The sequence below is a fragment of the Syngnathus scovelli genome, chromosome 16, assembly GCF_024217435.2.
Source record: "Syngnathus scovelli strain Florida chromosome 16, RoL_Ssco_1.2, whole genome shotgun sequence".
Lineage (NCBI taxonomy): Eukaryota > Metazoa > Chordata > Actinopteri > Syngnathiformes > Syngnathidae > Syngnathus > Syngnathus scovelli.
This window is the reverse complement of record NC_090862.1, coordinates 5,998,946-6,026,582: the sequence shown is the minus strand read 5'-3', so window position 1 is coordinate 6,026,582 and position 27,637 is coordinate 5,998,946. Positions and strand designations below refer to the sequence as shown.

At 45.8% G+C, this 27,637-nt stretch overlaps 1 protein-coding gene across 2 annotated transcripts in view; it reads left to right on the top strand.

Moving 5' to 3' along the window:
- adgrl1a (adhesion G protein-coupled receptor L1a) overlaps nt 1–27,637 on the top strand; it is a 124,286-nt gene that overhangs the window by 68,036 nt on the left and 28,613 nt on the right. For both annotated transcript variants that reach the window (XM_049745391.2, XM_049745393.1), the window contains 3 exons: nt 10,354–10,500; nt 23,532–23,745; nt 24,940–25,049. In XM_049745391.2, the coding sequence (XP_049601348.1) occupies nt 10,431–10,500; nt 23,532–23,745; nt 24,940–25,049 (394 nt within the window). In that variant the 5' untranslated portion in view covers nt 10,354–10,430. The remainder of the gene's footprint in view (nt 1–10,353; nt 10,501–23,531; nt 23,746–24,939; nt 25,050–27,637) is intronic.

Below are 27,637 nucleotides of genomic sequence, written 5' to 3'. Positions count from 1 at the left end.
CGAACGGTAGATAAATGCCCACTCATTGGAAACTGTTTGAAAAAAATAGTCTGCTTGTAAAAAGAGAGCTGTAGCTTTTGTGGAAGTATTGTCATTGTACGTACACCTGATAACACATAAAAGTTTGTTGAAAACCATGTAGGGCAAAGCCGTGGGCTCATTTGGAAGGAAATAGAATCATGTTGCTAGCTGAAGCTAGCCCATTCGCCGCTAACTGTCGTAACAGCGGCAGCCGGACAACAAAATGGTGGCGGGGAGCAAAGGCAGCAATACAAAGTGTAATTTTATCACCAGATCATTAAATCCAATAATGAGCCAACACCAACTGTGTTCTTATCAGAATTTAAACGACACTTGTTAGAAAATCGCTGATGCTAATATAGCTAATATATAGTGAGTGATATTTTCAATTTTCAAAATATGTCTTCACATGAAAATGGTCCTTTTTAAAAAAATAATACTGTAAATAGTTTTATAATCGAGTTATCAAGGGAATGATTTTAAATTGTATTGAAAACATTTACACTTTTGCTCCCTGCGCGGTTGGAAGAAGCTCACAGCTCGTAACTAGCCGTTATCGTAAGCCGTTAGTTGGCGTGCTTGTAAGTCCGCTTGTAAACATTTTAAAGCATTGATTGATGGAGCTCTGTTGTTGAATCCGTCCAATCTTGTCAGTCGTTTGTAGTCTTTTTTTTTTTTTTTCATATGCCGTCAAACGCTTTTTATCTTGGACCCAATTAAAACAATCATTTCTCCTTGGACGCTGACAAAAAGCTCGTGTTGTCGGCAAGGCTTGTGTTCTCTAGCGTGTGTTCCCCAAGTCAAGCGACTTTGGTCAGGCGGACCCTCTGGATCCTCTCCAGGCGGCGATGGCTGCTCACCTGGCTCGGCGTTTGGCTTTGGTAATTAACAGAAGCAAGCAGTGGAAAGTCCCACCTGTTCTTGCCTGACTAACCCGAAGCCTCCAACCACCCGGCTCGAGCTCCCCTTTGATAATCCGAGCGCCCCGACTCGTGGGACCTAACGGCACTCAAGTGTGCACTTGTGCTGATTTACCATCCGAAAAGAAAAAAAATACAGAACAGGAGCAGCATTAGCAAGAGATGAAGACAAAGGAGAGACTTGCCCTTGCATGATGTATTGTAGTAATTACCTCCTCCAAGGACAAAACGTTATATTTTTTTCTGAGATCATGCACCAATTTGGATTTCGTAAGATATCAGTTACTGCTGTACTTATTGTTCAATCGAATCATTTTGACTCCTCTAGTTCAAACTTTGACTCAGGGCCTTCCGTGTGAAGTTGAGCTCCTTGCAACCATAATGAGGACAATGCTATTGCTAATCGACTGATATATGGTTGAATGACAGGAAACATCTGTTTTATATATGCCTGGCCCGAGGCACTGATGTGATATATTTTTACAAATGCCAGTCGAGTTTGGAGGATTCCAAATATTTCAGCCTTGGCAGAAATATTTTTACCTTCCGAGCTTGAAGGCCGCTACCACGAAGCACATCCCCTGCTGTATGTAGGCCAAAGTCTGCGCACCTTCATCTCTCGTCTCGTCGCATATGCGCGTGCTTGACCGAGGTAGATGAGAGCGGAGGTAGGCGAGTGACAGGCGCGTTTTGGAAATTGGGACGTGGCAGCCGGGCCTGCTGTGTCAGGATCTCCCGATGACCACTCGGCCCATCCCGGAGCCGGGTAACCTTGGCAGGCAGATTGGGGTCACTACCATCCGATTGGATACATCACAAAAGGCACACCGTTGCACAATGCTTCACATTCCCTTGTTTTATTTATGAAACGACGCTTCGTGACAAAAGTTACTCCGAGGCACTTTGTGTTCTTTTTCTGATGTAGAAACCAAAATCCAAAAATGAATAGTATCAACAAGCCTTCTAATGTGACAAATGGAGTTGCGGTGCCCCCGACTGCATTATCTACAATGTGTGCATCTCCGCAAAACATCTTAACACGTCGCGTGTAATCAAACCTCGTGAATAACAGCAGACGGACGCCGAGCTTCAAAGGAGCCGCGGAAAGTTGGGTTGCCTTGCGAAAATGGTCCCAAATTAGGATCTTTACAGGCAAGGCCTGTCTTGTTGGGGGGGGAGTACGCCGCCTTGATAAGCCCCAGTGCACTCGTCGTCAGCCTAATTTATGTACGCACGCATTAAAGGCTGGAAGCTGCCCGAGCCGGAGTTACGAGTGCAAACTCGACTACACCCGTGTGGGTCATTTACATGCAAGCGTGAAGGGAGTGGCGCCGACACAAAGGGCGCGTTCGATTCCGATATTGTAGATTATTTTGTGATGTGATACCTGAGGTGGAGTCTACCTGACAAATAACTTGAAATGACGTCCCTTCGGCTGCTGTCCAAGCGGCCCGCTGAAGATGTGACAGAATAATGAGATGAAGTTCTCAATGACACAAAAGATGGATACTTCCATTGTACGGCGTGTGGAAGGGATGAAAAGAAACCCCAGCCTATTTTTAAATGTCACTCTCTCTTTTTTATGTTCTGGATCCCTGCTCTACTTTGTGCCACACATCTAAAGTGGGTCAACATCACATGTGGCACCCCTGTGGGCTGCTCTGTGTGCATATGAGAACGCGTGTGCGTGTCGGTGACAATCAACTCACCATCATGTGTTCATTTCCCGAACACACACACACACACACACACTCAGTTAGAGCTTGTCTTTAGTTTACGAGCGATTCCCAAAGGTGACTCAACAATTATGAATCCATTTCATTTAATCACCTTTTATCTTGGCCAGTTAGGAGTGAACACGCGTTATCTGCAAAGGGGTTTAACTCTATTGAGACCCTTTTTAATGGAAAGTGATCTATGGATGGGCTGCCGTAAAGTTCACATTAAAAGTCACCGATAACATTCAAGTCAATGCGCTTCGTTCTTTAGCTAATCTGGCAGTGAAGGACAGAGGGGGGAAAGAAATGCATAAAAGTTTGTGTAGCCAGCAAAGGCAGTAGAAATGATCGTGAATCCACACAACAATAATTCAGTCTATGTCCCGATAAAAATGATAAAAACCTTTCCATTGAGATTGAAATTGTATAATTGAAATTAATTCCTCAAAAATGTCCTATAAGTATGTTCAATTCTTTACATTTAACTAAACTGGCAAAAAAAAAAATAACGTGTGTCATATTTATGTACGTATGGTGTTCCTCAGGGTTCTATGTTGGGGCCCCTGCTATGAAAGTTATATTTCGCTTCACTGCTTTTATGTGGCTGGGGCGACAAATTCAACAGATTCTCCCTTTTTGAAGAAATATCACAGAAACGGGTCGTGTAGTCTTTGCGAAACCTTCCTTACCGTTTGGTAAAAATGTGTCCCGTGGGGATGAATGGGGTGCAACTCAAGTGATCAAAACAATCCCTTGTGCTTTTGCCTCGGGGGAGGTTATAAGGATCGGATCAAGCAGAACCTGCCAGTCATAGCCGCCGGATAACGCGGGCGCCGCGATCCGACCGAAGCGAAGGCGGAGTTCAATTTCATAACATTAGCATAATCACGCTATCGTCGCTGGCTCGCCGTCTTGTAAGTTATCACTCGCTCTTGTTGTTTAGCCCTCACAGTTAGGGTGAATTATTCATTCGCCTCTATCGATTTGCGAGGCTGACGACATTGACGACGCAGGAAGACTGATAATTCACCTGTGTCTAATTTGACCCTGACTGCTTTGGAACTTCCAATTTGTTGGAAATATATGTCCGTCATTCCAACCTCTGATATCAACTCTACAGCAGGCGTTAGTGTGATAGCGCAGGTGGACCGCCGAGGTCACTTCCCGGCGGGGCGTCACGGGGCCGAGCGTTGATGGGTGACGCTCGCCGCCTCCTGTCCCAGCAGACGTAATAAGCGCTGACAAGGTCGGCGCTTGCCACGAGAGATCACAGGACCGCGCCGGAGAAGGCCGAGCCATATAGAGAAAACAATCTGACCGACTGCCGCCGCTGCCACTACGGAATATTCACGCGCTTTGCAAACCTGACAACCTGTGTGCGTGTTCGCCTGAAGATCCAATTTGTCACCCTGAAAGTGACAAAAAAAATTCACACTGACGCTTGTGCCGGAATTCTGCTCGATGCAGGAAATACGATTTCCACCCCAAGTCGACACAAAAGCCATCAACTTCAACATCTGGTCTTCTTTTATTGTGCCCAATTGAATTTGGACCAATTCACCGTGGATGGCCGCTCGGTTGCTCTTTCCACAAACTTCTTTGCGAAGGTTAATGGAATGTGTAGAAAGTTCACCTTGTAAAGTGGCTTTAATTCAAGCTTAAACCTTAATAAAGTTAGCGCACCGTGACGTAAGGAGAAAGCTTCTATTTATCTCACCATTAAAGTTGGAGAGGCTACTCTTATTTAATAGTTACTTGGCATGTTCATATGATTGCATTCCCGAACAAAACGACAACGTATACAGCAGTGCAATATGTCATCCATACGATCTTATTGGCTCCTTGTTTTTTCAAAGTGACGAATCGGTTGTCGACTCGAGCGTGCGTGTCTCTCCGTTGAATAAAGTGAGAGGTCTCTCTTCTCCTCCTCTTTCCCTTTCGCGTTTACCTCTTTGACAACCTCACCAGTCCTGTTTGATATCCTCACACAGCTCTGCACATTCCCTTGTCTCATTTACATTCCCTTAAAGCACACGTCCATTAAAGTCGCTCCGTTCCCCCCCCCCCCCCAATCATCTCGCCCCCTCATTCTGCTGTCGGATAGCCGACTCGTCTTTTATTCCCTGTTGCCGCAGCTTAAAAAAAAAAAAGACTCAAATATGCATGCAGTGTTAGTACGTGGCAAAAACAAGGGATTTCACCGATTGTTGCCTTTTGTGGCAGAATATTTCTATTTCTGCGAGTGTTGTGAGTCTACGTGTTGCTCCACCTTTTGTGTTCAAATTTCAGTTGCTTAAAGTGGTCCAACAGCATGCCGATGCTAATGCTAATATAAGACAACAAGCTAACAATTACCTTGTTGTCTTATGTTAGCATTGTTAGCGGACTCTAAATCAAAGCTATTTGGCTAACACAAGGTGCAAGTCTGGTTTTTTTTAAGTCTTTAATTTGTCAGTAAACTCCAACTGACAATTTTGTTTTCAACAATTCTACCTGACAAACTGCTGCTTACGATAAGTTACTTGAGTTCAGGATCTCAAATCACCACAAAATGGCCTCCAGTGATGTAATTTGCCCAATCAGTATTCAACCCTTTACAAGCCTTTAAAGCCCTCGTTCATTGAAGTCTGTCTGTTCTTTCACTCCTCGCTGCCTCACGCCGCTGCCAGATCGCCGACTCGGAGGGAGTCTTATATTCCCGGTCGACGCCGCAGCCTCTCCTCGCCGCTCACGACTCCGTAATCAAACACACGACTCCTCATACGCGGGCCATTACAAGAGCTCATATGTTCCGTCTACACGGGGCCCAGCTTGATGGTGTCATTATAAAAACAGCCTTGACTAACACATTCGAGTAAAATGGAGACGTGTTAGGATGGTCTGACCCCCCTCGAACTTGCCAGATGAGCGGCATTATCCGTCCAGGCGATTGGTTCTCGCCGCCGAGTGTCAATGCAAATGTAAAAGAATCGGTTTGTTTTGAAGCAACGATATCTAATGCTATTATGTTGCCTTTGCTAGCGATAGCGTCATCGAAAAGGATTTGGGAGATTAGAGATATGGACCCAACGGGAAGATAAGGGCGGGGGGGGGAGACAGGAGGGTGCCGCTTTATACGAGATGCTATCATATTCTATGCGGTGGTATTGATTCAGGCTTTCTACTGCAGATGTCCACTGTACAGATGGAGGATTCGAAAAGGGGAGGGGTTACACAATAATGCTTAAAATGGGCTTCCTATTTTCAAGTTTAAGGGTGCATACAACTTTGACTCCAATGCTTTGGCCCATCTTACGATAAGCGCTGCTAATTTGGTAGTTTTATTTTGTAGCTGAACTATAATGGCCTTGGAACTTTAGGAGATCAAAATAAGGCTACAAAACCAGGGGGTAATTTTAGTAGCCGAAACGTTTCAAGTCCCATAAGCAGTTCGGTTGCGAGGACTAAAAGATTCCCTGAATCAAAACTACGTGGCCTTCCGCAGTAAAATAGCGAAAACGGCACTTTATTGCTTTAGTGTGGTAGTCATTTTTTTTTGGTTTCGTTTTCTTGGTAGAGATTATTAAAACATTAAAACACATTCACAGTTAGATACCAGCATGCTTGTTTTTAATACCAGATTTTTAAAGACTTTGCAAAGTGAATTCAGAGATTTGTTTCTTTTCCGTTTTCTGATTTATTTATTTTTTTCTTCACCTTAATCCGTGCTCAGTGACACACTTTGTGGTCTGGCATGAGCCTCCCTCGCTCACTAAATAATTTCTACCATAGCGCATGCAATTTGCCAGCTTGGTATGCCCTGTTAGCTAGCTTGCTAGCTGGTAGCTAGCTGCCCATATTAAGCTGATACATTTTTTTTTTTATGTACGATGTTAGTCAAAGCTTCCTTCTATTTCCTTGAGCTTTTAGCAAGTTTGTTTACATTTCTTTCACTTTACAGGGACAATGTTTAATCCGCCACCATATTAATTTGCATGTTCGTGTTGTCCATGTAGTCCTTGCGTCTGTTGTGCCAATAAATTCTGCATTCTTCTCTCTAATGTCAAAAGTGGGATGACAGGCAAACTTTTATCCTCCTGCTAACCGCCGCCTGCCATCGACCAAAACAAAGGCCGATGATAATTGGATTTTCTTGGCGGAGTTTATGAAACCATTAAATCAAATTGGCGTCAGACGTCAACTTTTTGACAGCCGACACTCGACGAGACCGGATGGCCTCGCTTGGAGGGGTGATGAGGATTACCGCATCACTCAGACGATTATATCCGTTTAAGAAAGTGATTAGTTTTATGGCTAAGGTGTAATTAATGCTTTCCTTTCTGCTTTTATTGCACCACCTCCTTGTATTGCTCCCTGTAGTCCAAAGGCGGGTCGGTGGAAGGGGGTGGGGCTCGGGGTTGAGTACAAATTGTGACAAAGTTTCAGCAGCGATGCGTCACGGGCAGAATTAAAGCCCCCTCGGCGACGTGTACCTCTTCTGTCATCCTCAGCGGTCCCATCAAACTGAGATAATCGTCGCCGTGTCTGAAAATAAAAAAAGAGAATTGTGTCTCCGTCTTGATTTATTCCAATTTGCGTCCGAATCGCCGGATTATTTTTCGCCGTGATTACTAATATTTCACGCGGCACCGCTCTGTGATTTGTAAGGGAAAAGTGATTGTGCCGTTTGCTCGCCGCCTGTTGCTAGGAACCAAATCATTGCCTCCCTTTTTACTGTCAGCTTCGGCACAAACAGGAAATGGAAAAGACGTGATGGAAACATTCGGGGTGACCGCCGGGCTAATCTGTCGTCTATTTCCTAAACAAATGCGTTTCCACGTTTTCGTTCCACTTGCCACTTTGCCTCCCTCAGGTCTTCGTTCACGCCGAGACAGAGCCGGTCTTGAAATGTGTTGAGATGCTGGCAGGCTTTGGCACCCCTAAGTTGTGAAACCCAAACTGCAATCAGCAGCAGTGCGCAGGAGAAATGACTGACACACTCTTGAATTTTTTTAGCGCCTAGCGTCGTTTGCTTCTGTCCACGCAGCGTGTCCGTCCGTCTCTCCGTAGCTCAAAGACCCCAAGCCAAACTTCACCAGCTTTTCCTCATTGTTCAGCAAAACGCTTCGACGCGAGCCCTTTGTTCCTTTTCCATTCGAGTCGGGTAATGTTCCGAAAAGCTTCTTCTTTTTTTGTGTGATGGAAAAATGGCCCTCGTCAGCCGCCCTGCATTAAGAGACACCCTGTTCTGGATGGAAAGCAAACTGATCTTAATGATCGCGGTGATTATCAAAATGATCCAGCGCAAGAGGATAATGAGGCTATTTGCTTTGGATCAAGGCCACCCGCAAATGAAGAGCGGCTGGCGGGCGGGAAAAAAGATAACGCCGGCCGGTCGGCGATGCCACTGACACTCTCCGTCTCCTCGCCTGCGAACGTTCCCGATGGCGGCGTGAAATCGCTCATCTTGCGGCCAGTGCTCTCGTGGGGATGTCGTGTTTTCTGCTCTATTAAAATAGCGCCGCATGCATTCTGGGGCCAAAGGTCAGCGTGCGGCCTCGGGCTCATCGTATCTCGCTACATTGGAAGTTGGTTCAGATGCACGCAGACGTAGGCTGTTTTTTTTTTTAATCTCCTTTGAGACTTGTTTTTCCTGTAAAATTGATTAATAAAATATTTATATAATTATATTTCATATTATATTATATAATTATATTATAATTTCCTATAAGATAAAATATTAAAAAAATCATTGAATCGATTCAATTTTCGAAGCCAGTTTAAAGTGCACTAAAATGGTATTTTCCGCCTGAAGAAAACATTTTTCCAGAATGCTTTTCACCGAAACAAATCTCTCCCGGTTCATTTGTCCGAGAAAAACACTTCCTGAGCTCATTTGTTGCTGGCTTTCTTGCGTTTGCTATTAACTGGGCTTGCCCTCCTTTTCTCTGCTTTCCTCATCCTGTCGCACCGTTGTTTCCCGCAATCCGTCATTCCTTCCTACTACATTAAAAGCGCACCTTGCTCACTTTCCTGCTTTTTTGGGTCACAAAATAGAAACCATTTTTCCACCTCGCACTTTTCCCTCCATCGCTGTCATTATGACCTCCCTCCCTACTCTCCTCATCTACTGAGGCCACAGGAGAGCTATTGTCCAAAGGTACAGACTGAAGCAGTTACCAAGGGGGGGATGGGGGCAAGACTGATTTTTCTTATTAAGAGCTCAAAAGTTTAAGAGAGGAAAAGAAACAAGGGGCCTTGGCTCGACGGGGTACGGACCATTTCTGAGCGTTAAATTGCAGAGAGGAGGAGAGCCGCCATCCTTGGGCACATCTATTACCAGTTATTACTGTCTCTTTACTCTTGTTTTTCCTCTTGTCTTCACTCCCTCCGGGCTTGTCCTTTTCTTTCGGCTGCTGGTCAACCTCGCCGCCGACACAAACACCTGATTTAAAGCCGGAACACACGTCGAGTACGTTCGGAAAGATGCGGCTTCCGTCTCCCGTTTTTTTCCCCCCTTCCTCGCCCTCTTCATTGCATCAGTGCTCGTCGCCGGCACACTAATCCGCCCGGCGACACCCAGCAGGTCGCAGCTTTGGGCCGGGCAGTGCCACCGGGGAGATGGGTAAATATCAGAGAAGGTCAGCGCCAGGAGGGGTGCGAGGAAGAGGAAGAGGAGGGAAAGCCAAATGAGGGATGATGAAGGGATGCGTTGAGCGCATGGCAACTTGACACCAAATAAAACCGGCTAGTTCCCGAAAATATTGAAGGTCTTTTCTGTCGGCTATTTTAGTTCTTGAGTTCTGTTTTGTTGGTTTGTCAACTGATTAATTATTGATTGAGAGGTGACTATCAGGTGCCAAACTCTAAGCCCGGGGGCCAGATACGGCCCGCCACATCATTTTATGTTCATCAAATTCGTGTGTCATTACTAGAATCGCAAATTGTCTTCACTTTTACTATCTTTGTTTTTAATATTTGACCAGTTTTTACTCATCTGATTTGAAAACGAGTTTGTTTTGTAGCTTTTACTGTATATAATATGAGGTGCTCATACATTTATTTGGGTTGACAGTCTTAAAGAAGCTATGACTACAATGCGGCCCGCCAAAAAAATTGAGTTTGACACCCCTGATGTACACAGTATACTTGTATTAACAATTTATAAAGATGTCGGTGGCGTCCATGAAATAAACAGGATGGAGGTTGGCGGGGATGAAAGCAATCCTCCGAAATCTGTCCAATCCAAAAAAGACGAGCGGCGCAGACGGTGGCGGCGAGCTCAGCAGGAGCGAGCCTCGGCACTCACGTCTCGACTGTTTACGCTCTTTAAGCCCCCAGAGGGCCGGAGCGGGCTTTACTGTCAAAAATCAAGAGCTAAAGTTCCAGATTGTGCTTTATTTCATTAGGCAAATGAGATGTGCGAGTCCTGCGGCACTGCCAAGTCACACACACAGACACACACAATGAGTATTTTTCATAGCGCACATGTTGAATATGGCCGCATTAATGGCCCCGCGACATATGTCGCATGTCTGATTCAATCAAGCATTCAATCGTAGCAGAGTGACGAACCGCTCGTGGTGACAGCTGTCGCCGTGGCGGGCCGCACGCCGCCGCCTCCATCTCCATCAATCTACCTGAGCGTCGCGGCTACGCCACGCCGAGCTGTAAACCAACAACGCTGACATATTCTCTTGTCTCTTCCCTTTTAGGTTGTCCCCCAGAGAGGGTGTAAGCTGAGCCCGCCCATCGCCTTCCGCCGCTCCCCCTTCACCGACCGCCATCCATCATGGCTCTCGCAGTCTGGATTTGGTTGACGTGCGCCGTGGCGCTCAGCAACGTCGCGCCGTCCTCTCAAGGTACCTCAGAACAATTATAACCGGTTAATACGGAAGCAGGTATCAGTTGCCGTACCAAGACTGACCTGTGGGAGGCAGTCATGTTGCTGTAATACACAGCAAAGAAGAAAAAGTAGATTTAAAGGAAGCTAGGCTAAATGTTAGCTTATACATGAGTACATTTGTGTGCATTAAAGAGGAATAATACGTTTTTTTTTTTTTTTTAATACTTGTGTGTTTATATTGCTAATTTGTTCAAAGCCACAACTTCAGAACTGCGTGGCAGACATGCTGGTACAATCGCAAAAAAAAAAAACTTTGGACTCTCCTTCACAGCGCTGGCTAGCTAAGCTTGTGGGGGCTTGTGTTACATTTTGGCTGTGTTCCACAATGTTTATGTGAGGCTTCCAAAAAAGTGTCACTTGAATTTCCTCAATAAGGACCATGTTTTTTTGTCCTCATGAATGGATTTTACCCCCCCCCTTCCTTGACGTAACGGACATATTGCAAAGATGACAATGCCAGGATTCATCAGGCTCAAATTATGAAAGAGAGACATACTTTTTTCAGTGCGGGCCATAACCACATTAGGATGTTTTTGGGATTGGTCCAACACAACCCGACATCAATCAGATATTGGCCCAAAAATGAAAGAGAATCTTGATGAAAATGAATCGTGTGACACGCCAAGGCAAATGAATGCTGTAATCAAGGCGGCTGTGGCTGAATCCAACAATGTCATTTTTTTTACTCGCCTCCTGCCGGACAGCGTACTGTACATTCAATATTGTTTATTTATAAACTGCAAGCCGCATAATTCGTTGCTTCCTTGACCCACTGCGACTCGCCCCGCCATGCGTTCAGACGAAGGTTATCGCAAACGAGCATGTAATATTTACACGTGAGTCGCGCCGTGTAGCTTGTAAGCGTATCGACTTGCTGACCAGGCTAGAAAGCAAACGTGGTGCAAGCTTGTGGAGGGAGGGGGGGTCTACGTGTGAATGTCAAAAACGTTTGCCGACGAGTCGGAGCGTGGCCGAGGTAGAGGAGCGCAATCCGTGCGTGTAATGATAGCAGATGCGCAGCTCATCGCGTGCCCTGCACCGTAATGCAATTTCATTTCATGATTGTGTGACTGCGGAAGAGCATTTTTCTTCATGTTTATTATTTTTAGTTCATTGCAGCCCTGTCTTGATAAGAAAAGGAGTGTACAGCAAAACAGTTTTTGCTTCATTTTAATGGAAGTCGTGCTGCTCTTTCGGGTATTTGTCACATATCTAAAATCCCCAACGATTATTAACCGATTGACTCGATTCCAACCAATTCCCATCCTCCCCATGATTTTGTATTCACCAGTAAAAAATACCATTGAGGGAGATGCTTTTTCAAATTTTCAGGTTTTACATTCTAATCATTTCAAAATGCATTCCACATCCTTCCCGCATTTTTGAGACCAGCTGCACTTTCTAATGTGTGTGTGTGTGTGTGTACGCGATGCTTTTTCACGCCTGGCAGCAGGTGACCCGGTTAGGCAGCGTGACGCTGGAGGAGGAGGAGGAGGAGTCGGAGGGGCTGCTGGGTGTCCTGCTAGTGGCCTGACACACAGACGGCAGCTCACCATCTGCTGCAACGCTCCCAGTCAGCGCCGTGCCAACTAGCCTCTGGGTGACGGACATTTAGCAAGCCGAGGGGGCGTTGGGGGGAGGGAGGGGGGGTGCGGTCGCCATGGTGCGATGCCAGTTGATGAAGCCGTAGCGGAGCAAAAGCAGGAGGGAGTGGGGCCGGGATGTAAATATTTGTTGTTTGTGCTTGTGTCAGCGGCGCGATTAGCATTCCCCGCCGTGTTAGTTGACCACCAAGTCGAGTAGCAGCCGCTTTGTTTTGGTTCTGCTCCTTTTGTGGCGTTACACACGTTCGCCCTCTGTCACATTTGCCCTTTGGCGCTGTTTTGTTCTGCAGTGGAAGCTCATTAACAAAGTGCTTGGATTTCCGTATGTGACGTACGTTGAATTCTTTCATTCTAGATGCCCAACAATAAAATCTTTAAAGGGGACAATTATGGAAAATGAACTTTAGAGAGCTGTGCATACAAATAGTTGTGTGTCTGGAGTGGCTGCCCACTCATCAAGTGTGAAATTAACAAACTTTGGGGATCTTTTGTTCTATGCTTATTTGTGAAATTGAGAAAATGCCAGCCTTTGTCCACTTTGACCCTTTAGTTACATAACATTGCGATTATTTATATAAAATCTGCACCTACGCCAAGTTTTTTTTTGCTGTGCGTGACTTGGCAGCGAGGTGAAGATAGAGAACGATTTTCAAGTGATGGCTATAATCCGAAACTCGACTGAGAGGTAAGCAGAGCTGCGCTGAGTTTAATTGGCTGTAAAAAGGCTGATCTGTTTTTGGCAGTAGGGTAAGAACTTCATCTTTGTTATTTTCTGCACTATCAACATGCTATAATGTCCTCTTATTTAAAATAGGGGTGGAAATGAAAACTTTTGAATCCAATACATCAAATTATGCTAGCAAGTGATGGCGCGCGTATACCGCAGCGGCTAGCGAGGTCATGCGTCTTGCCTGTCCATATGCAGCGCATTTGAGAGGGTACAAGGCATCCGGCTATGCGAGCCGACCCCTCAGACAGCATTAATAATGCATTCCTAATCAATTCAACGTGTACCCAGGCCTGAGGCACTAGCGCAAATCTTTTCTCCACGCTAATGGACTCCGGCACACGTGTATGTAAAAAGATCCACGCTCGCCCCCGCAGCACCGTGCTCCTCATTTGGCCCGCACAGTTTTAATTAATTTATTTAATTTCCTTTTATTGCCATGACCCGAGGATCGGGAGGAGAGAGGAGGAAGAACAACAGAGATGGAATTTAGCCGAATAGGCCTTTTTGTGATGTGATGAGAACCTTTTAAGACGGCTAATGAGAACCTATTTCGGAGGCGGCAGGTTCATTGCACTTGGCTTCACCGTATAATACGCACGCCTGCCCCTCTTGTCTCTTTAAACCTAATATTATAGCCGATTATCATTCGATAATATAGGGCTAACTCAAGCGTGACCGTAATCGGCATTTTGCTTTGAGATCAATTCAATTTGAAATAAAAAAATAATCAACCTAGTGTCTTTTTTATATTTAATAACAAGAAACAAACAGTAAAGTTGTGTGCGGCCTAAGTGCAAGCTAGCTCGCTCCAACCTGCCCCACAAGTGTCCTAATGACACGTTACCTGACAAATGTGGAACGTTCCATCGATTGTTCATGACGTCATGCCCCCCAAACGCACACCAACCTCCCTCTGAAAGTCCATTAGGCCGGCCTAATGCGGCAAACATGGCAGGCCCGCCGCGGCGTATGTGATGGAGTCCCCCCGACGCCCCGGCTTTCATTTAGCATGCCGCTAACCTCGCCGCGGCGCGCGCCGCCGTGCGCCATTTCACGGCGGTGGCAGCACGGCCATTATAAGGCTATTTGTAAGTCATTTCGCCACATAATGCTTGTGACATGTTTCAATTTGCAAATGCGCTCACGTAGCCTCATGCGTCTTACTTGTGTTCCACGCCAGGGCGGGAACTGGCTTACTAGTTTAATCTCGTATAATATAACCGTCCTCCCCTTCCCGTCCCTGTGTTTTTTTTTTTTTTTTTTTCTTTTCAATTACATTTTCTGTTATTCACGTGCGTCCGCATTTTATCTATGATATATAGACTCACGGGACACTTGATTAGCTACACTTGCACAGACCTACGGGATGTCGCCATCAAAATCATGCCGTACATAAACCGACCATATTATTAGACATAAAGTCAAAGTCAGCGCAATATGTACGACTTACAATTTGGAACCAAATTAAAAACACGCAAGTGACTTATGTGGAAAATTCTCAAACATAATGACGTGACGATGAAAGTGTTTAGTCAAGATAAATGGTTAACAAAATAGCAGTGCTAGCTAAGATGCTAAGTTAGCATTAGCTCTGTGAACAAGCCGACGTTCGCTTCAGTTGCTATAGCGATAACGCAATAACGCGACTTATATAATGTAGAGTGTTACTGTAACACGTTTTTGGAATGTAGAACAATTTCAAAACTAGTAGAAGTGATAAATGTACTTGTTGATTTGCTAATTCCAGGTAGCATCTAAATCCCCTCAGGTCTATTTGCTCAGCTTTTGTTTTGTTTTTATTTGTTGCTTGGTTATACAGTTTTCAGTGATTTGTTTTTTTTTTTTAATTGCAGTGTCCCTCCAAGTCAGACATTTCTATACATGGCAATCCACGACCACATCTTTCTATATTAACTGTAGCCTTCAGTATAGAAATATACAGAAAAGTGAACGTCAAAACAACATCCATTACTGAGCAACACACATTACTGTGGCGATGGGATAATATTGAAATTACAATTGCACCGACTCTCTTAATTCATAACACAATTGATTTCCTGGCAGCCGAGTAAATAACATTAAGAGTGGCGACACCGCTAACCCCCGCTATTGTTATTGTTTCTGTAGATTTCATAATTCCCTAAGTGAGGGCGCCGCATTGCCTTCATATTTTTGTTCTTTATACATTTGCGTCACTTTTGTCCATAGTTGTCGACATCTTTTGAGTAAATGTATACACGCTAATGCACTTCACAACTCTTAAGGTGGCGTGCTCGTTAAAAGCGCCGCCGTCTGATAGAAGACTCGACCTTCCTCGGCGCACTTTCATATTTCAAAAAAGCCTTTGTTTGCACATAATATATTCACCGTAGCGCACCATGTAGAAAGTCTTACACATATGTACATCTCCCTAATTTCAACTGGCACTAACAAAGCAACAAAGACGCACTTTAGCTTTATTTTAATATTCGTGCTAATGTGTGTAAACGACAGCTTGGCGTGGGAATAATGTATAGTTGTGCATATGTTTATGGCTGACTTGAGTTTAGCATACAAAAAGAAGGTAAACATCGCAGTACAAAGAAGTTACTTAGAATAGTTATGCATTAGATTAGTCGTTACTGCAAAAAAAAAAAAAAATGGCTTAAATATATTCGAGTAGCTTGTTAGCGGTGTCACTGGTTGTCAACAACTGGAGGATCCTCGAGAAGCAAACATTTTGAGTTGAATCGGACACGGCACACTCATAATTAATTTTACAAGTTAATATTTACCTTTCTTGTGTTGTTAAAATTTCGAATGCCTCCTGGGTGTCAGATGAACCAATTGTGAACCGCAAAATCAATGCCAACGTTTGCTGAACGTTTGAAGCTTGCTAAAACATTGAGACGTTTGTTTGCTTTGTGTCTGTATGTATTATTAAATGAGCAGGCTTTCGTTTGACTACTTTATTTATTCATTTATTTGGCGCTGTTCAAGTTTGAGGCACCTCGGGCTGCCAAATTTGTTATCTCGAGTTCCCGGTTGTCTCGTACTCTTATTAGCAAGAGCGGCGGCATTCTGGTCTCTTCTCGGATGATGTATCCATTTTCTCTTTTCTCACCTCGGTCGTAACTACGTGATGATGTGACAGCTCTCGCCCAAAACACTTTCCTGTCGCCCTGTCCTCACCTTCCGGCGCTTTGCCGTAAACGCACGTCTCTCACGGTTGTCGGAGGTCCGACGCACGTGTTTTTCGCCGTCACTTACTAGCGGCCCCCGCTCCGTGCGGGGGCTTTCAAAGTCCTGGGCCGAGAGCGGCGGATCACACGGCGGGCCCGTGCATGCCAAAGGTTAATGGACGGCCTTTGAACATGAATCGCGAGTCGGGGGAGGCGGCGGCGGAGGAGCCGCGTCCTCTTTTGAAGATGACACTCGGCTCTCCCGTGTGTCCCACGTTTGTGTATGCTTCTATTTTTTTGGGTTTCTGTGTTTGCGGTATCAACGCGTGGCAATGTTTGCGTGTTTTGATGTTTGTGTTTGGATGTATGTTGGCTCGTGCACATTGATTCAAACACTTCAAACATGGCTCGTACAAAAAGCCTGCCGGGCTGTTTGTGCTGTTGTGTGATATTTGAACACATTTACACGTGACTACATACTACTACTACGTAGCATGCAAATAGTTGCTCTAAATTGTCTGGCACTAAGTAAATTGTCTTTTTAAAAATGGCTGGCATTGAAAGATGTTGCATGGACAGACTGAGCTGATAGAAACGTGTGGCGGACGCATCAAAAGAACCAGGCAGTTAAGTTTGACGGTATTAATGGATTTTCTTCCGAGTCAAATTTAATCAGGCATTTAGTTTTAAGTGAAGAAAACAGGGTTAAGTAAGACGGGCAAGCAAAGATGGGAGCGTTCAACAAGCGTTATACTGCTAAGTGTCTTTTATCGGTGCCAGCGTAAATTTGAGGTCAGGAGCGCGGCGGCCATTACTGCACAATCAAGTCGCATCCATATTGCAAAAAGGGATCGGCTTACTGGTAGACACCCGACTGCGGGAGGCCAAATATTAGCACGGTTAAGGCTTTGGCCCGCTGCCGTCTAAGGAGGTTAATTAAGTGTCTAATGCGGAGGCAGGCCCGAGCTTTGACACTCATCTTCCCTAACAGGTCTCTGGATACGATTTGCAATTCTTCGGAATGCGCCGGCATTTTTCTGACAGGGAGCCTCGCCCTCGCTCGCCTCCACGCTTTGCCTCTCGGCTGCTGGCCTCTCTTCTTTCCTACCCGCTCTTGACTTTCACACTAGCACGTCTCGCTCAGGCAGAGGTCGCTCGTTGCGAACTGGATCTACTCGGTTACTTAAGTAACGTTTGAATCGATATCGAGTTGAATCTAATGTTTGGCTCCTCCCTTCAGGTTCTGACCCACTGGAGTTTGAAGCCTACAGGGAGGTTGTTAAGGCCCTTGTTTTGATTCCTCCCTGAACTTGACAATAGGAAAAAAAAAAGTACAGTAGCAAAGTTAACCAGGCTTGATTATTTCTTCGTTACCGCCAGCGTTGTCGATGTGCGATGCGCGTCGCAAGCAAACGGCCAGTAGCGTAGCTTCTCTCTCCCTTGGGGGAAAATATTTTACAGCTCATACATGGATGGGCTGATTTTTATTTTGAGGCTAAGTCTTCTACCCTCCCCTCCTGGAGTTCTTTTTTTTTATTTTTTTATTGCATAATTAGGCACCAGAGCTAGCGATGAAGTGCTTTGACAGTTTGAGCACGTCCCGTCTCGCCTCGCTCCTCAACTGTGTGTGTGTGTTGGCATCCCAGTGGCTGTCTTAATCTCCCCCGCCATGCCTGCTAGGTCTCCCTAAAGCAAAGTTTGTCAACAAGCGGGAGTTCTGGAGGTCGAATCCGGATGAGGTTTTTTGGGCTGTTTGCCTATGAGACTGTGTTTTGGTGTTTTTGCAAATATGAGACAGTACTTGTTTATGTCCTTTCCAATTGGGGCTTGTTTGATTCTCCCTTGACTGATGTAATGTCATGGATTGCTCTGTAATGCCGTTTATTTGGCGAGGATGTTATTCGAGCCTTTCTTGTGATCACATTTCATCATTGTCAGTATATTTTTTTTGTGCGTGTCTTCTGACCCTGGTAAGGAGAAGGCGGCTGGTGAGTCGCCTACACGATCACTCCTCATCTCGTCTCAGTTGGCTATCCGAGAATTAGCTTGTAGATGGTATGGACAAAAGTATTGGGACACCTCCTCATCAATTCAAGACAGTGAATTTAGAAATGTGTTTCTTAATGTATGTGTATATCAAAAAGATTCCTCTGGACTTCTTTTTGTCGAGCTCATGCACCTGAAAACACAATTCCAGAGTAGAAATTTACATTCTGTAACAGAACAAGGTAGAGAGAGAGATAGAGAGAAAGAAAATCTTCTTAGCTCGCTGACTGACAGTTTTGGCTGTCACTGCAGCCTTGGTGAGAGCTGTCACTGCTTCCTTTTGTATCGTTTTGAAGGCGGTAGGCAGCACGAAGCCGTGTCTCACTAAGGTGCCGATTGAACAGACTTGGCATGATGGATACAAGAAGAACCATGACCGCAACCCTGTCCAACACTGGGCAGAAATTCCCACTCCAAAAGCAGTAGTGGTTAAAACTACAAAATGGAGCACTCACTCCGTATTTTCTTGCATTTTCTCATCAGCGGCTGTCCCAATACTTTTGCCTACACCAAGGCCTTTAGGTTTGTCTCGGGATGTCGCAGCCGCTCAACTCGAAGGCGATTGCGCGAATGTGGCAGTCGTAGCCGCGGCCGGCGTTGACAGGCCGAGCTCTAGCGACTCATTAGGCTAACTTAGCGCGCTAAGTGAGTGGCGAAGATCCGAGCCCGCTAAACTGATGAATTGCCAGCGACGCTTCTCGGCTGCGTCGGGATCCCCCCCCCCCTCCCATCGCTGTCCCCCATGAATGCAGGATGAGTTGTGTTCCTGGCCGGCATGGAGGCCAGTCGAAGGACAAAGAAGATAGAAGACAAAGCGGGACTTTGACTTCCGCAATTTCCCGGCACTTCTTCGGTTTGACTTTTCTTTGGCTCTATGCTTGAGTGCAATGCTAATGAGCAGCATTAAGAGATAAGTGCTGGAGCAGACAGAAGGTCTTAGCGTGGCTCGTCACATTACGGGTCCAGAAAGCCAACAAGTTGGCGGGCGAGCGCCACAAGTCGGATGTCCTGATGAAAACACGCCACCCGTGACATTCCTCGTTTTTTAATACTTTACAGTGTGATGATTTTCTTTTATTAAACTAAGTGCTTTTTAGGGACTAGATTGAATTAATCACATTTCACTTCACGGATAGCTATTGACCAGATATGTGTTACTAGACATGTTCAGGGGTTCTGCACAGGTTGTCAGAAATGTCAACGCTCACATCCCACCGTCAGATTTGGGCGGGGGAAAAAAATTGGACAAATCCCAAAAGCTGAAGCTTCCAAAACGTCCAGAAAAGCTGACAGCTCCGCGTGGATACGGCAGGATCAAGTTGTGCACCGCATGTGAAATAGTTCTCTGGGAATGTCAAGGGGAATTTAGCCGGACTGGGAAAAACTTCCGTAACTTTTATTGTTTGGATGTGTATTTACGTAGCATAATTTACGATGAACGTTGTTGAAATTTGCCACCTTAATTGAAACCAATGGGGAGGATGAATCAGTGTTTACCTATGACCCAACTTGTGTTTACATGGTTTTGTATTGTGTGCATCTGACTTGTTTCCTGTGTCCAGTAAAACCAAGTAGCTCTTTAGACGCATTATTTGATCTGCCGTGTAAATGCAGCCTTTTGTTGGAGACGGAACTTTTTATCCTTCCTTTTCATTGTGCGTCGAGCGTCGTTAATGGCTAAGAGTCCTCGTCTTGCCGGCGCATTGAGTCTGGCGCAACAAAAGAGAAGCGGCCGCCGAGTGTCGAATAGATGGAAAAAAAGAGCAAGCTCGAGAGGGAGGGGATGGAAAAGAAAAATTCTTGTCAGACGGTCCAAACATCCATTCACCCTCAGGCATTAATTACTGTGCGAGGATAATGATTCAAATCCAATCATCTTTCTCTCTTGCTCTTAATTTGTAGCTTCCATTATAAAGGCAAGCACTTCAGCCCCACGCGCCCGTCGCCCTGGAGTAATACCGGGCGTGCCGTGCTCCATCCAGATCAGCCCATAGAATCAGAGAATTAGAATTTAACACCAAGAACCACCTCCAAAAATTCACCTGGTACTACCATCATGCCCACGTTAACTCGTTCACTGCCGTTGACGTTTTTGTTCATCAACCGGAATCCAGTGATGAAGATTTTCAACAGGTAGGTAAGGAGAAGGGTCTCATACATCTATTCTGTAAAATTCAAGTTTTAAGAACCGCTGACCAACAAATGCGGCGATTTATTGGATCAGTAAAGCTTTCGAGCAGATGATAAACATCAGGCTCGTCGTTGTTGATCGTGAGGCATGTGGGAAGTTGGACGGAGAGTGTGTAGGGGTATGACCGAAACAAATGTATTGAAATGAGAATTGGACCACAATTTGAGATTCACCGCCATAGGAGATGAGTCATAATCTCATCGAGGGATTAGACGCAGCCATACATACGGCTTCTGCTGAGGACGACACTTTGTCATCCGGTTGTTGTGACACGCGCGACTCAATGCGTGTGCGTGTTTGTGTTTGCGCTAGCTGGCCGCGGCGACCCTGAAAGCGTAATGGATTCCCGCGCAGTGAAGGACAATCGTAGCTCATGGCCGGTCCAAACTCATCCTTTGCTCATCTCGTCTCAGCTCAGTTCCTCTCCAGCGAGCCCTCCAGCCATCTGGCTGCATGCACACGCTTCCTCACACACAGCCATGCACACATCAGTGAAGTTGTACTCCATTCAAACGCAAATGCAAAGTACAGCCTGATGTGCTGATGTCAGCGCAAAAAAAACTTCCCAACTTTGTGAGTTTCAGCAGCGAATGACTTCAAAAGTAATAATGGCTGTAATCTCGTCGTACACTCACAATCTAATGAGACCCCATGCAACTGCCCCAAATCAACCCCCCGGCAAGCACTAACAGTCCTGAAAATGTCCTTTTCAATGGTTATCCAACTTTTTCAAATAAGAACCACCTAAAAATTCCAACTCTTGTAAGAAAAAAAAATAATATTGACGAAAACCGCACTGCCCAAGTCAGATGGCGTAAGCATAAAAAAAAAAAATAGCTTGGCAACTAAGCCTCTCACATCTGCTTCCGATTGCAACCTATTTGGACCAATTCCCCAGTTGCAGTCTGGCAAAGTATTAAGCCTGGATATTGCCCAAAATGGCTACTTCAGACCAAAATGGCCGACTTCCTGTTCAATTTCAAGTAAGGGCTCTTGAGATATTTTCATGGGTCCGGTCATGATGGACTTGTCCACCCGGTTTAGTGACGATCTGTAGAATTGCTGTCAGGTGTATTCGGGCATGTTGAGCCCCCAAAAAGAAGAAATTCCACCACAATATTAGGAACAATCTCAAACACCGAACATAGTTCCTTTGTGATAATGTTTTGAATTCGATCGTGCAAGTGTCCCTAATGTTGTGACCTGCTAGCAGCAGCACTAATGATAAATTACCTGAAGCAACTAATGGCTTTGTCTTCATTCATGCCATTCTGTATGAAATTAGAACGTGGCCTCGGTGTGTGACAAAGTAAACACTTGAGCGTCAAAACGGGATGATAGACGGCGCCGTGCAGGCGCGCAGATATTAAGCCAAAAGTAATTACACAAAGACAAAAAGATAAGCATATGCGGCGGTAATGAAACAACCCGCTATCAATCACAAACAGCGCAGGAATTTCTTTTTTTTCGTTCGTTTTTTTTTACCGACCCAGTAATGTAATAGAAAGAAATTTTGCCAACCCTTGTCATAGTTAGCAATTGTGCTTCAAGATTGTTATGCAATGCCGAAAAAACAAAATTTCACCCTCCCTCCAGTGCGTGCAGAGTTCTCGTATGAGTGGGATCACTCACCTATGCCCCGCCCCCCCCCGTCTTCCATTGACTCTCTCAGTGTGAGCTTCTAATCATTGTCCAGCCGGTGTGCTTTCACCACGGGCTTGTTAAGAGAACAAGGCCACACACTGACATCGAACGCCGCTGTGCACTCTACCGTGTGTGTGTGTGTGTGTGTGTCTCGCAAAGTGTTTTTGCACTCTTTTGGTTGTTTTTTTTTGCATTCACATAGGGGTGGTTGTTATTTTGCCTCGCCTGCTGTTTGCATCTCTGCGCCTTTAATGAGTATGCGTTTTTGCATCTCGGTCTTTGTGATTTGGCGCTGCATGCTGGCGAGGCAGAAAAGATACCGTGTGTGTGTGCGTGTGAGTCATTCAGCCCTGATGGGAGTTAGTTACACAACTCCCCCACCTCCACACACACACACACCCCGCCGCATCAATGGGTGGCATTTAGAAATACGAGCAAGTCAATTGGCAGTGAATCATGTAGCACACGGCTACGGAGCACGTGGGGGAAGGGGGGGGCGGGGCGGAGTGACTGATGTCGACATTGACCCAAATGGGCACTGTGCCAGTACAATCTGAGGTGGCAAAAGCACTCACACTCCAACTTAAGCGCAGAGAGTCAGTAACGAAATTCTTGTTCTGCCAGTCTAACAAGTCTTGTTAGTTCAGCACCATGGACAGCGACTCAAGCTGGCATTGACAGGATATCTCTGATCGGCGGCGCACTGGCACATTTTTTATACATTTCACTTTTTTGGCATATTTAGAGAAGACCTGTGTCTGTGTGTTTTTATTTTTATTTATTTTTTTATTCGAGAGAGGCGGTGTCAAGGTGTGCGGTGGAGGAGTGGGCTGGAGAGACAACAAGTAACTCTCCAAGCACCTCTCCAAGCCCTCATTCATGCCTCTCAGCCTAGCTGGCCGATTAACCCCATGCACCCCCCCTGCTCCCTGCTGGCTCCACACCGAAGCCCCTCACTCGCTTGTCAAATAGCTGCAACCAAACACGCACAGAGCAGAAACAAAAGTGCAGACTGACAATTTGATTTTTACTATCCTTCCCATCTGCGTTTCTGACACGAGGTTCCAGCGCAGGACCCCCCGCCTCCTCCCCCGCCGTGAGCTCCGAGTGTAGGAGTCTGTTAACATTTGACACTGTCACAGTTTGTCTCACAAGAGTCCCGCCTGCCAGTACGCGATCACAAGCAGAGCGCCAGTTTTTGTGTGCATGTCACAGGAGAAACTGTCAAATGATTAAGCCTTGGAGATCCAACCATCCAAGTGTTTGTGTAGGAATTAAACTCATAATTAAATAATAATAATAATTTTGGCTTTCCTACCATGACTTATGCTAGCCGTGGTCAGCCTGCTACCTGACTCATGTCGCTAAGTGATAGCTTAGCCGCCACCCTATTGAGGATGAGCTCCATAGATATCCCTAAAGTTCATTTATTTTCACTTGGCTATGCTTTAGTATCTCCTTTATGTGCTCCAAGAGGATAAGAACCCGGGTCGACACCTCACCTCATATTTACAGCGTGGCCCGGTAGTAAAGCGTCTCCTTTAAGAGAATCAAGGTCTGTCGATTTATCAATAATTTTTACTCCCCCTCCCGCCATCTTTCCCCATCCAGCGCTGAGCCGGTCGATGATGCCCTTTGGCTTGATGCGCCGAGAACTGGCGTGCGAAGGCTACCCCATCGAGCTGCGCTGCCCGGGGAGCGACGTCATCATGATCGAGACGGCCAACTACGGACGCACGGACGACAAGATCTGCGACGCCGACCCCTTCCAGATGGAGAACGTGCAGTGCTACCTGCCCGACGCCGTTAAGATCATGTCACAAAGGTCCGTCCGTCTGCACCGTGTTCATATACACTCACAGGCCATTTCATTGGGTACACCTTCACATTCATTTAGATCAATAATCAGTATCAGTATCAGAGCGATATGGCCTTTTTAGGTGTCGAGTACTTGAGGAAGCTGCCGATACCGGTTTCCGGTACAGCTAACTTCAGGCAAAGAAAATCCTTACATTATTGCCTCTTCGGCAGGAGTTGATGCCTAACTAACTAGCTAGTTAGCTCGACAGTTAAGTCCTCTTTGGCAGGAGTTGATGCGTAACTAGCTAGATAGTTAGCTGGCTAGAAAGGAGAGCTACTTGGTGTAAAATGTTTGCGAACCACTGACCTTGAATGTCTTACATGTCTGCTTTGAGCCGTTTGATTCCATCCTCTGTGAGCAAATCACTCAAGTCAGCATCCTTGTGCAAGTGTGTCTCGCTACGAATGCACATATATATCTATTTTTTTTTTTTTATATTGTGTTGTTTCAAGTGCCTTTGTAAGACTTCTCGCCGATGCTCTCTGCGTTTGCGTTCCGCACCCGCTTCCTCTGAGCCGGGCTCGGATCAATGCGAAGCCTCTCCCCGCTATCCATCACGCATGTAATGGAGGCGCGAGGGTGGGGGGGGGTGGGAGGGGGTGTAAAGGTAAGCTCTCGCTCTCTGAGGAAAAAAACGAGCGGGCAAAGCAAGGAGAACTAGCACTAAACATGACGGCGAGATGGTGTGAATGCACCGGAGGTTTAGGAGACAACACGGCAGAAATGCTTAAACACGGGATTATGTGTGCGTGTGTGTGAGAAGGCATGAAGCCGTGCGCTTTAGATGGAGGTGTCGTGTGCATACGAATGGTCCCCCCCCTCCCCCTCTCTCCCCCTCCCCGCTCACATGCGGCGAGGAGTGTTTGCCTTCGTCCTTCCATGTTCTCTCACCTCTAATTGCTCCCACTCACGATGCCCCACGAGAGGGAGGCTCTGACGTCACTCCCTCCCCTCCCATCTGGTGCGGCTGTCACATGATCTAGTCCAGTGTGAAAGTGCTTCCTCCCCTCATCTTCCTATCATCTTTTTTGGGACACAGGTGTTGCACTCTAGTTATTGATAATTGCTATTATTTATTTATTTTATTTATTATTATTTTTATTCCACTGTTCCTGCTTTTTCTATTCAGTTTTATCATTCCTCTCTTCTCCCATATAGGTGTAACAACCGCACTCAGTGTGTGGTGGTGGCCGGGTCCGACGTGTTCCCAGACCCCTGCCCCGGCACCTACAAGTACTTGGAGATCCAATATGAGTGCGTCCCCTACAGTGAGTACACTCGCTTTTTCACAAGTGTTTCACAAGAGCATCCCGCTTGAGTTCCCCACCCCCCCACCGCCCCCTTTGCCGCTCTTGCGCCAACCCTTCAAAGTCCTCATGATGCTCAGACACGCGCATTGTGTGGATGGCGCACACAAAACACACCAACACACACACGCTGTAAAAGGTTTCGCACTCATTCTACAGCCATCGGCTCAAACCAGAATTATTTTTAATGTGAATGGCTGTAGAAGTCTTGTTTCTTTAAAACAAAAGTTATTCTTGAATTCTAAGGTACAGCGGAACCTCAAGTTACAAACTTAATTGGTTCTGTGTGTTTAATTTGAAACATTTCTAAATTGAGGTAATGCTTGCCTATTTTTTGACATTCCACACAAAAAAGCAAAATCTGCAAAACAGTAGATAAATACTAAAGAGCAAAGCAGACCAGTAATTCATATTTTTTTAAATTAATCAATCAATTAATCGATTATTGAAATTTTATTCTACCAAATAAAAAATAAAAAAATCCATCTCGGGCCCTAGTTTAGAGTTTTATTTTTCTCTATGTGGATCAAGATGACAGGGAAAAAAAAAACATGTTGACTACAAGACATTTTCTCGTGTTGCCTAAGAGCCGCTTTGCTGTTGTGCTAATTTCCCAATCAAAACAAGAACTGAAAAGGCAGGAGGGAACACTAACACAAACACGCCATACGACAGCACACCGTCACTTAACGTCGCCATGGAAACACCCCATCACACACACACACATCTTTTTTTTTTTTTTGCATAGACAGGCAAAAGGATTTATAGACTTTGTGTTGAACCTCCCTCATGTGAAAATGTGCTCTAACACACACTTTGGTGTTACTCCACTCAATCGATCCCTCCATTATGCAGGATCGCCTGACGGCGGGGGGAGGAGCCTCGGCCCGGATGTGTGGGTGCAAGTGGTGTTAAAGTGAGGGGTGGTTTGGGAGTCGGTCGGGTTGTCTTTGTTTTTTTTATTCCCCTCCCTCAGGTGCCAGCGAAGCATGAGGATGACGCCGCTAACCTGCTTGGCTTTCTTCTACTCCCTCCTCACTCTCAGGTCTCCGCTCGATTTCATTAGTGCTCGCCTACCCCGTTTATCCTCCGAGCTCCTCAAATCCGACCTCCCCCCCCCGCCCCGCCCTCATCATTCTTCCATTCCAAACGCTCCCTCCATCGGCGTACTCTCTCTTCTCTTTCTTCTTTGCAGGTGAAAAGCTTTCAGGGAGGCTCAAAGAAACTCAGGGAGTTGCAAACGCTTGCTTTTATGCCCCGCCCCTTCCTCTGCTCACTGCTTTCGCACCTTTCAGTTTACCTTGTGAGGGAATGATAGAGCGGCCGCCAATAAGAAAACGTGTTTTCATGCTTGGGAAGTGTAAATGTCCTCTCCAGTGTCCTCCGCCCCTCGCGCTCTTCTCCTGTGATGTTGTGCAACACAAAACAGAAAAGTCCGTTTTTTGATCGCTGGATTTGTCGTTGTCGGGCTGCGTTCAAGGCAGCAGGGGAATATTTTTGCCGATCCACACAAACTTCGGTGGATGTGTCTAGCATAACGGGATGTGCAAAAAAAGTCCAGGAGTTGAACAGGAAGGCCGCCATTTTGGTTTGGAGCAGCCATCTTGGGCAAATTCCCATAATCTTATTGTGATAAGATCCTACTAGGGTCCACTAACCATATTTTTTCGGTATTGCTTTTTTTTTAGCGCGTTCTCGGATCTTTCAAAGAGGTCGCAGAAACGCGCCTAGCTTTGTTGTACTCGGCTTCCCGTCTTTGTGCATGCTCACCTTGTCCTCTTCCCGCCGGCTGGCTGCTTGTTCTATTGCCGTAAAGCAATCAAGCGGATAATTAAAGAGCTGCTGACTTGCATTTTCTTTTTTTTTTTTTTTTTTTTTGCTCCTTGCATTCTGGGTTGTCAGGGCGAAGAGAAGAAAGAAAAAGAAGGAGACAAACTTTGTCGATTGAATCTGAAGAACGGCACGGCTTAGAAAATTGGAAGCTGATCCCCTTCTGTGATGAGACGTCTGTCTGGAATGAGAAAGAGGAGTCAATTACTCCCGTCCTCTAACCAAAAAAAAAAAAAAAAAAACAGAAACCAAACCTGAACTGACTCGCGCATTCCGAAGCGCTCATCCCAAACACTTCAAGTCGGTCACCCGCCACTCAACTCGGTCACTTTTAATTACCAGCGAGGGGGAGGGGCGACGAGCGGCTCCTTTCCGTTCTGCCTCAGCAGAGATTTGTCAAGATTAATTGAATTTGCTGCTTCTAATCGCTCCGGTGTTGCCCCCGTCGTTCACTCACCGTCTGGCAAAGGCTTTTTGTTTTGGTGACTCATGTCGGCAAGATGTTTACCAGTCACCTGAAAACGGGGACGTGACAGCAGGAAATGACACGCGCATCTCTGACAGGACACGCTTGTTTAGCTGCCGTGCGATCGCCTTGACAACACCAGCTGTGTGAGCCTAATTACCGATAAGACTGTTTCACGCAAAACTATTTCGATTTCTTTTGCGCGTTTGACCGAGCGGCAGGTGTGATGAATACGAAAGCATTCATGAAATTG